Source organism: Rhipicephalus sanguineus, chromosome 3, assembly GCF_013339695.2.
Source record: "Rhipicephalus sanguineus isolate Rsan-2018 chromosome 3, BIME_Rsan_1.4, whole genome shotgun sequence".
Taxonomy (NCBI): domain Eukaryota; kingdom Metazoa; phylum Arthropoda; class Arachnida; order Ixodida; family Ixodidae; genus Rhipicephalus; species Rhipicephalus sanguineus.
The window spans coordinates 100,129,456-100,139,424 of record NC_051178.1 but is presented as its reverse complement, the minus strand read 5'-3'; the positions used below and the strand labels follow the sequence as shown (position 1 = coordinate 100,139,424).

General features: G+C 42.8%; 1 protein-coding gene across 1 annotated transcript; it reads left to right on the top strand.

Moving 5' to 3' along the window:
- The first annotated feature begins 7,629 nt into the window (after positions 1-7,629).
- LOC119385699 (adult-specific rigid cuticular protein 15.7) lies at positions 7,630-9,223 on the top strand. Its single transcript, XM_037653092.1, has 3 exons — positions 7,630-7,641; positions 8,125-8,274; positions 8,642-9,223. The coding sequence occupies exons 1-3, from the start codon at positions 7,630-7,632 to the stop codon at positions 9,221-9,223; spliced, it is 744 nt and encodes a 247-aa protein (XP_037509020.1).
- The last annotated feature ends 746 nt before the right edge of the window (positions 9,224-9,969 follow it).

The following is a 9,969-nucleotide window of genomic DNA, read 5'->3' as shown; positions in this document are numbered from 1 at the left end:
TTCACGATTCGCTGTGCCCAAATATATGTGCGCAACTTCAGCTACCACAACGGTTTAATCATGATCTTGGGTGTTAGTCGTCGCGATGGAGACATGCCACTATGCGTCGACATCGGTGCATCCACGTAAAACGGTGCTATAGCTTCCAAACACGAATAGACATTGTACAACTCTCATATATCACTACACAATAAGCACTACTTCTGCTAGGAAACGTCTCACTTTTGTGTTATACCGAATGCTAGACGGAGAGATCAGCCATGTTTTTTTCCATTATGCCTATATATATATATATATATATATATATACAGCAGTTGAACCTTCCCCAAAAACTCGAGAGAACTTCATCGGGGCAAAAAGTGTGTAAAAGAACGGAAATAATGCTGGACCTGCATTTGTCGTTCTTTTTGCAATGACCTTTATCTGCTTCGCTGCCACGTGTTGTAAACATACTGACCACCAGTGTGTGCTTTTTATTAACAATGCAGCCGTTTTTACCTCTGTTCTTGTCAAACAGCGTATCTTTCAATGATGCGCTAGACAGAAAGCAACAAAAAAAAAGCGAAATAGGAGATTACGATTGACGTGAGGAAAGCGTCCAGACGTCAGCAAATAAGCTTACGAGCGATGCTGTATTTGATCAGCAAGCAGGAAATAGTCTGACGTGAACTCACCGCGTCTAGACAACTGCCCTGCAATTGGATACACTCTGCTGAGCTGACCAGGCAGAAGTTTCTCAATACCAGCCATCACTTCGAAGGAACAGTTCTTCGACAAAGAGCCTATTTCTTGGTTTTCTCTTTAATTATAAAGGCGCCGCTGGCGTTTTCTGTCAGTCTAGGAAAGCCGCGCCGGATGATGTTTTTTTGCTTTTGGCGAGGTGATGTATTGCTCTGCACTTATGTGACAATAAGTGACACGAGCGCAGTCTATTTGGAGTAGACAAGGTAGTACAAATTATGAACGTTGTTATTAATTTCGATTCGAAATTTAACACCCGTAAGCTTTAACACCCTACTTTGTGAAATGTCAAGTCACTAAGATGTTACGAGCATCTCTGGTGTCGCTAAAGAAAAATAGGCTAGACCAAAATAAAGAGAACTTTCGTCAGACGCCTAAAATGCGCTATACCAAGCGAGGTAATGAGTATAGTGAACGTACGTTTTCCACTGTTTAGTGACATTTTTATACTGGAATGTGTTTGGTTAGAAAATTGAATGTCTTTGGCCCTAACATAGAAAATCGCATTGAGTTGTAACAGACGCCTTGCAAGAAATAACCGAATGCGTAAGCTACAAACGATTAAGTTAGGTTCTTTTATTACTACAATTAAAGCTTACAGTAGTGTTATACCGAAAATGAAACAACAAATTGCGCCTTGACAAACACTGTGGCGCTGCAGTTGTTCTCAAGATAATAATAATAATAATAATAATAATAATAATAATAATAATAATAATAATAATAATAATAATAATAATAATAATAATCAGGATGTCTGGGGTTTTAGCTAATAAAGCCACCATATGATTATGAGGCAAGCTGCAGTAGAGGGGCCCGGAAACTTGGAACACCTCGTGTTCTCAAACACGCACTGACGTCGCATAGTACACGGGCCTCTAGCATTTTGCCTCCATCGAAGTGCAACCGCCGCGACCGTGATCGAATCGGTCACCTTCGTGTCAGTAGCCAAGCGCTGTTACTACTGCACTAGCCTGGCGGGATAATTTCTAATTCTTGTAAAACCTATAAAAATAAGTATTTGGTTATCGTATCCCCACAGGCATAGCTTAAACAATGCTCGTGCGTTAGTAGTCGATAACGCGGAACATTAATGACACATCACTTTCAACAATTCGCCACGTCGTCTTAAGAGTAACGGTTTTCCCGCCACGGTGGTCTAGTGGTTATGGCGCTCGACTGCTGACCCGAAGGTCGCGGGATCGAATCCCGGCCGCGGCGGCTGCATTTTCGGTGGAGGCGAAAATGTTTGAGGCCCGTGTACTTGGATTTAGGTGCACGTTAAAGAACCCCAGGTGGTCGAAATTTCCGGAGCCCTCCACTACGGCGTCTCTCATAATCATATCGTGGTTTTGGGACGTTAAACCCCAGATATTATTAACAGTAACGGTTTTGCGAGATAGGTCGTAACGACATCGTTATTTGCAAGAAGCTCTAATAGCTAAGTTCCCCAAGCATAAGCTGTGATAATGGACTCTAGGGACACCAGTTTCCCGACGGCAGTTTCATGATAATGCCATGTATGCTTCACAAAAAGAAGTAAATATTTATCACATGTTTTCACGTATATGTGCCTATATCGAGCAGCTTAAACAGTTTGCAGTAAAACGTCGGTCATTGCTATATGGACCGCTACATCTTGCCTGCAGATCTACGTCCATATTGTAAGAAAGCTTGAGCTCATGTGATGTCCCAGCACCTCGCTGAGTTAGGATAAGTCTCTTGGTTAAAGAACTGAAATGTTTTTCTCTATGCCTTGTTTCAGTCTCTGTTCAAACAGTGTTGGATTTTTCTAGTCTATCTCTCATTGAAAGTCTGGGAGTAGTAAAGCTAACAGACGAAATCCAAAGACTAGTTCAGACACGGCTCTCTGGCCCAGAGACCTGAGGAACTTAAATCCTGAAATATAGCAAGTCTTCAATCTTATCAACCGAGGCAATGACCCTAATACCCTATTCATTGCTACTTGCGTTCCATTTCCATACTCAACCACTCACATCTGTTGTCTTGGGAAACAGTTGTGTATCTTGCAAAACACAACTGGCATCATTCATTCATCAGCTTCACGTCACTTTAGATCATCGGTCACAAACAGACTGTATTTTCTCGACGTTTCAAAGGCTCTCGATAAAGTAAGTCATAAATTACTGCTCATAAAGCTCAAACAACTAAACCTTGATAATAACATCATTAGATGGATAGAACTCTTCCTACTTAACCGCACACAGTTTGTAACCGCCAATGGCTGTTATTCTTCATCTCGCGCTGTTCACTCTGGAGTACCGCAGGGTCTCGTCTTAGGTCCCCTTTTGTTTCTAATTTACGTTAATGATTTACCTCTTTGTATTTCTTCTGACATAAAACTGTTTGCGGATGACTGTGTTGTTTTCCGCGAAATAACAGCCTAAACGACGTCACTACCCTTCAAAATGACATTGACTTCATCTTTAACTGGTGCACGACTTGGCAAATGGAACTAAATACTTCCAAATGTAAGGTATTGCGTGTTTCCCGAATATCATCTTCTTCTGCTACCTACTTACTTAACAACATTCCACTAGAACCAGTCACATCTTACCGTTATCTAGACGTACACATCACCACTTGTTTAAACAGGTCTCTCCACATCCGCACCATTATTAATATTGCAAATCGCATGCTTGGGTACACTCGCCGCAACTTCTCCTCCACACCTGTCTAACTTAAGTTACTAATGTACAAGACGCTAATTCGTAGCAAGCTAGAATACGCCGCTGCGGTATGGGATCCGAGTTCAGCTAATCTAATAAATGCTCTTGAATTAATCCAAAATAATTCTACTAGTTTCATTCTTCCCAACTACAGCCGTCACGCTAGCATTACTGCCATTAAGAACTCACTCTAACTGCCGTCTCTTTCCTCTTGTCGCATGCTTTTCCGCCTCTATTTCACAAAATTTATCATTATATTCCAACTCTTCGCGACTCACTTATTTTTGCGCCTTCCTACGTATCAACTAAAATTGATCATTCTAATAAAGTTGGTGTGATGTCATGCCTAACCAAAACATGCAGTAATTCATTTATCCCCAGAAAATCTGTAGACTGGAACCGCCTTCCCAGATCTGTGGCCATCATGACAGATCATCACTTGTTTCGTTCTGCACTAGCTATCATTGTATAACGAACATACCAACTTACCTGTTCTCTTTGTACACAACGTTTATATATGTTAGCTAACATTGTATCAGTAAAGAAAATCAAGTTTCACCCCCCTCCATAATGCCTTTGGCCAGGAGGGTATTACGAAATAAATAAATAAAATAAATAAATAAAGATCATCTTGTATATGAAAGACGGAGAACTCTGTAAGCCAGGTAGCCCTGTTCCTATATGCCTTAACAATGCTAAGACAGCTACCTTTCAAGATGTCACTGGCAGTGGAATAATTAGAGGGCACTTCGAGTTATCCTCGCGGCCCACATTTTAGAGGCTTCTCATAGCTACATCATATATCAGCGATGGAAGACAAAATAATTGTTACTATCGTATTGTGAGGTATATGAACTTTCATGAGCAGCTCATTGCTCTAACTTAGACTTTAGGGAAGGATTAAACTTCAACGCAAAACTGTTTTTTTAATATTTGGATATATTTGAGGCGCCACTATCAATAGCGCCTCAGCACTGTTCCGAATGCCGTTCGAGGTGTTCACCATGACCTTTCCTCGAGTAATACCCATGATAATCATCCATTTACCGATATCATAAATGCGTTCTATTCTAGTACCGTATCGATATGGTGTATATTGGTACTATCTGATTGTGTTGTATGTGGCTGCGTAGTTGTGTGATTGGACGTGGCTAGTCATGGTTCAGCTAACGATGCAGATGCAACACCAGACGGCGATAACATGTTGTAAAATGATGTATGTACGGGGTTCGTGGTTCTCGCCGTACACTTTACATTTGCAGGAGCTAATGGCACCACCTGCTTTTCATAGGACGGTCACACGACTTATTCTGATCAGTGCAGATCACGATGAGGCTGTCTACCGCTCAAAAACTTGTGATTTACTCGATGCGAAGGTGTCCCTAGACGACAGCATTGATAGTGCTCACGCATTCCTGCCATCGCTCTTCATCTTATATGACGTTAAAAAGCGAGAGTATCTTCATGCTTAACGAAATCTACCCAGCGAGATGACAGTCATACACGACAGTTTGGCGTATTCGAAGCACACCGGTGATTTCTTCTCACGTTGGTTTGGTATCCTCGAAATTGCTGAATCAGTAACATGCCCAATCAGGTTCACACCCCACCAGCTCCTCTAAGGTAAGCCCTGCTGTAAGAAGGCACAGTTGCTGCTGCGGCGTGTGGTATGTGGCAGTGGACCGATACTGCCATCACAGCCACGCGTGCAAGTTACTCGCTTACTTGCTTCTGTAATAAATATCTTTCCTTTAAAGCATAAGTTTATATGTTCGCTAAAGTTGCTTTCAATTGTTAATAAACTCAAAGTATATTATTATTTTAGCCGCTCTAGACGCCAGTCAACAGAACTATGTGCCCTGGTTGTTTAACGTTACGTTACCTTAGAGCACATAATATGATAACTGCTGGTGTTTTACAAGACAAAATAACAATATGATTATCAGGCACCCCTTAGTGGGCGATTCCGGAGCAATTTAGACCGCCTGGGGTTCTTTAACTTGGAAGTGAATCTAATAACACGGATATTCCGTATATTTCGACCACATCTAAAGGTGGCCATCATGACGGGTAATCGAACACGGGCTTAGCAACGCGACGCCTTACGTGCTTAGTTATCATGGTGGGTTCACAGAGCACTTGTGAACTTTTCGAGGCTATGTGCTAATTAGTTGATGTAGATTATATAGCGTGGGTCTTCCGCCTGTAAGACACGCTTTCGCGAAGTTTCAGCTTTGCGTGACTATTTCATTATTGTCTGGTCGTCTGGAGCCCGCGAATGGAGCTAAGCAATTTGTGTGAAAGCGAGAAAATCGCCAATGATCTTGTATTATTTATTTATTTATTTATTTATTTATTTATGAAATACCTTACTGGCCCGTTGGGCATTGTGTAAGGGGGGCTCTAAAATCACATTACTCAACACGACATAAATTGTATCAAAGAACAGAAAGAAACGATTGCCCATCACTGAAAATTTGAACGCTTCATACATACTACGTACATAATGCATAACACATACAGAATAAATACGTGGTAGATACACAATACTGACGCAATAGATGCAAATCTAGCCTTGTTAATGGACGACCTTAGTGTAATGTGTAGTAAGTTGGTGATGGAATGTGTCATAATTATACAAGGAAGCTATGTTCTCGGGCAGGATACTCCATAATTTTATGGCGCGTGGAAGTGCTGATGAATTGAATCTGAAAGTGTTACCATATATGCGTGCAAAACATAAATTATTACGCAATCTTTTGGACGTTCGGGATGGGACATCGAGATGAAATGAACATGGCCTATTAGATTGTACAGGCTTGTATATGACCTATTAGAATATATACTTGAACTTAAGCTTCGTCTCTAAGGCGATTATATAGCTATATACCACAAATCTTTGATAGTTCTATGAACGAACACGCAGCGCTTTTCCTATAAAGAGTGTTTATGGCTGAAATAATACCCTTTCCATGTACATTACTCACGGATTCAAACGCGACATCAATTATTTTAGTATAACGAGTGGTATGCGCAATTGCTCGAGATAACCCCGTCTTTTCGTGACGAATCTGGCCTCTAATGATAATGTTTGCTCTGATCTAAGCATTCGGATTGAAATACGCCGATATGGCCCGAACTGAAGAATGGGGAGACGAAAGTATCTGCGTTTCTTTGTCCTAAATTGTCATGTTTCAATCCGTGAGTACAGAAGATCGATTTTATGGGCTCGTTTTTCTTTGTTAGACACAATATTAACAAACAATAATGCTAGGGAAGTAGAGTAGATGTTATTTGTAATAATTTGCATATAAATGTGAAGAAAGTAAAGCGGACGAAAAGATAACTTGCCGCCGGCAGGGACCGAATATTGTTAATATTGTGCCTAACAAAGAAAAATGATCCCTTAAAATCGAACTTCTTACCTTCATTCATAGCAAGGGCCTCGTTCTGGCAGACTTGATGTGTTCAGGTAGTATGCGAGGGATTATTAGTCAGCTGCCAGCTCGTAAAAAGATCACGTGCTACGTGACGCCAAAAGGCAGAAAAAAAGTGTTCAACACTCGCCGCCATGGCTGCGATCGGCGCTGACTAACACTCCTAGGTTTAAATGCACGTATATACCCTCTAAAGTGAACGGGGGGTTGACCGCCGCCGTAACTCGATGGTAGAGCAACGGACGCGTTATTTGAAGATCACAGGTTCGATCCCTGCCGGCGGCAAGTTATCGTTTCGTCCACTTTATTTTCTTCGCATTTATATCCAAATTATTACAAATAACATCTCCTATACTTTCCCTGGCATTATTGTCACTTAGCTCTCTTTATTATTAATCCGTCAGTACTGTACTTTTAGGGGCCATCCCAGTGAGTAACGGCGCCCTTCTCGTCCAGGGTTTCAGTCGTGCTGCACGGTATGCACGACAATTACGCAAAAGCGGACTGTTGCTCGCTTGGCGGTACGGCTCGACATTATCGTTTTGCAAGATGCGAAAGCAAGGCATGCACTGCGAAACTTCGAAGCGTGCTGTAATGGCGCGTCACGCGGAAGTAAAGGCTTGACACAGGTGTCGCTGGCTAGACTATAAAACTCGGCTGCTTACCAGAAGAAACCAGCACAAGTAATTCGCTTTCGCCGAGGCGTCGCTTTCTGAACATTACCTCTCATTCGTACTTCTAGCACCCTCTCAACATTCCCAATGTTTCCAGTGGTGAGTCAACTCGCAATGGCATAAAGCTGATCGCAGTGAGGTCTCTCAGCTCCTGGCCCTCGCTCGGTGAAGCGGAAAGAAGATGTCAGTTAAACTGAATTCTTTGTTGTATAGTTGCACGCGATAGGCACGTAATGCAGGAGCCTATACGAGGGGCGCCGAAAATGTTACCGAAAACAACTGTGCACTTTTAGAAGGCACGCAAATAGGAAAGTTAACTACAGTTTTTATCATCACTGTGCTCAGGTATGTTTGTCCTTGGCTCAGGATTAACTTTAATTAGTCTAATGCCTATGATTCTCGTTACTCTATCAAGGTTCTCAGGGTATCAAAGTCGTCTTTCAAATTTCTGTTTTTTGTCTACCTGAAAATCAATGGAGGGCAATAGGCGTGATACTAAGCGGTTAACATTATTTCGTCTCCACCGTCAGCATAACTATGTTCTTTGAACAAGCAAAATGCTCGCGTTCTCTTAAAAAACAGGTGCAAGTGTGGCTCGTCTACCTGGTCGCTGAATGCAGCGCACTTCATCACCACCAGCCGAATCAAGCAGGTTACGTTGGTGCAGGGTACACAGGCTACACCTCTTCCGGTGCAGCGGCTTCTTACGCAGGATTCGATGCGTACGCTTCCGTGAGTGCCAATTTTGTTTTCATGATGTTCTATAGCTTCAAACTGAGAAAATCATGTGTGTACCTAGTCTGTAGTGCTAGGGTCATGCAGACGTTAACACGACCGTGAAAAGTTCGCTAATTTCACATTGGTGTTCTGACAACCTGCACATCGCTCGCGCTCCTGAGCAGTAGCAGTGCTTTAACAGTACATGGACAATATCCTTAATTAAGTGTTACGAAAGATAATGGTGTTCTCAACGATCTTAAGGGCTGTGTCGGGCACTGTGTAAAGCAAGTATCGTTTTTCTTGCAAACTTGTCACGGTATTCGTTGCACACCAATGTGTTCTGCTGAAAAACGCGCGTTACTCTACAATTCTCTCGCAGCCGCCTCAGCCGTACAGTTTTGGCTACAACAATGTGGACGAGTACGGTAACCGACAGTTCCACAGTGAGCAGGGAGACTCCAACAACGCCAAGACCGGCTCTTACGGCTACAGAGACGCGAATGGCCTCTATCGACGAGTGAACTACGTGGCCGACGCGTATGGCTTCCGGGCCACCGTTGACACCAACGAACCGGGTACCGCCCCTGGTGCAAGCGCAGACGCGGTCTTCAACGCTGCGCCAGTCGTGTCACCAGTTCCATCAAGTGCCGGACAGAGTGTGGCACCTGTAGCTTACAGTGCACAAGCTGCAGCACCGTACTCCGCTGGCGGCTACGATGTTTACGGCGGATACGGATACAACCCCTACGCAGGCGCTGCTGGAGCCCATGGGTACGCCCCTTACGGGCGTCACGGAGGCATCACCAGTGGTCCAGCGCTTGGTGGATTTGCCTACGGCGGCCAATCTACCAATGGATACGCTGATACCGGCTACGGTGAAGGATACAGACCTGATGTCTATGGTGGCCCTGTTGGATACGGAAGCTGGCCTTCCACTCATCACGGATTCCGTCGTCGATAGCGCATTTCCTGGTTATTAGAACTGCGAAGCAGTTCATTTTTATGGTGATCGATCTTAATATTTATTTGGAATAAATTACTTTCAGTGCTTACCTAAGTGTTCATATATTTCAAAGTTTCGAGCTTCAGCTTAATAAGCATATTTCTGAGATTTGGCCGATTTTTTTCTCTCTCCAAATAAGTATAATTTTAAAAAAAGCTATTCACACTCAATAGTACAGCATTCAAGGCCTAGCAAATAAAAAGAAATGCTATGCGGTCAGTCAGGCGTGAATACAGCAGCTATTGAACATGAGAGCTCTTATTTATTCGTCTACCAAACTTTCCACGTGCCGCTCGTTATTACGATTCTTTGCACTCTACGCATTAACCTGCTCTGCTCGCCTGGTTTCGCGCGCATAGGTTAGGGCCAGATTAAGGTTCCACTAAATTTGTTATTTGGACTAAGTTAACTTAAGATATATATCCTCCTTTCACCACTTCTCACTGGGCGCACTCCAACGAACGTCAGGTCTTACATTATCACAGCATGAACAGCTACACAGTAATTATGAGATACAAGTAATAAATGGGGTAGATTTATTTTCTTTATTTATAAACACTTGAAGGCAGAGAAGACATGTTGCAACCCCGTGTACATGTGTTAATCACGCTGTTTCCCCTTTTTGTTTTAAGCGTTCTGGTTTTGCTGTTTGCAATGAGCCTTGACAGCCTTGACTACTGTAGTGGGAGCTCTAGGTGAAACAC

Coding starts and splice junctions, on each gene's coding strand:
- LOC119385699 (XM_037653092.1), top strand. Junction 8,275..8,641: donor GATTCGATGCGTACGCTTCC/GTGAGTGCCAAT, acceptor ATTCTCTCGCAG/CCGCCTCAGCCGTACAGTTT.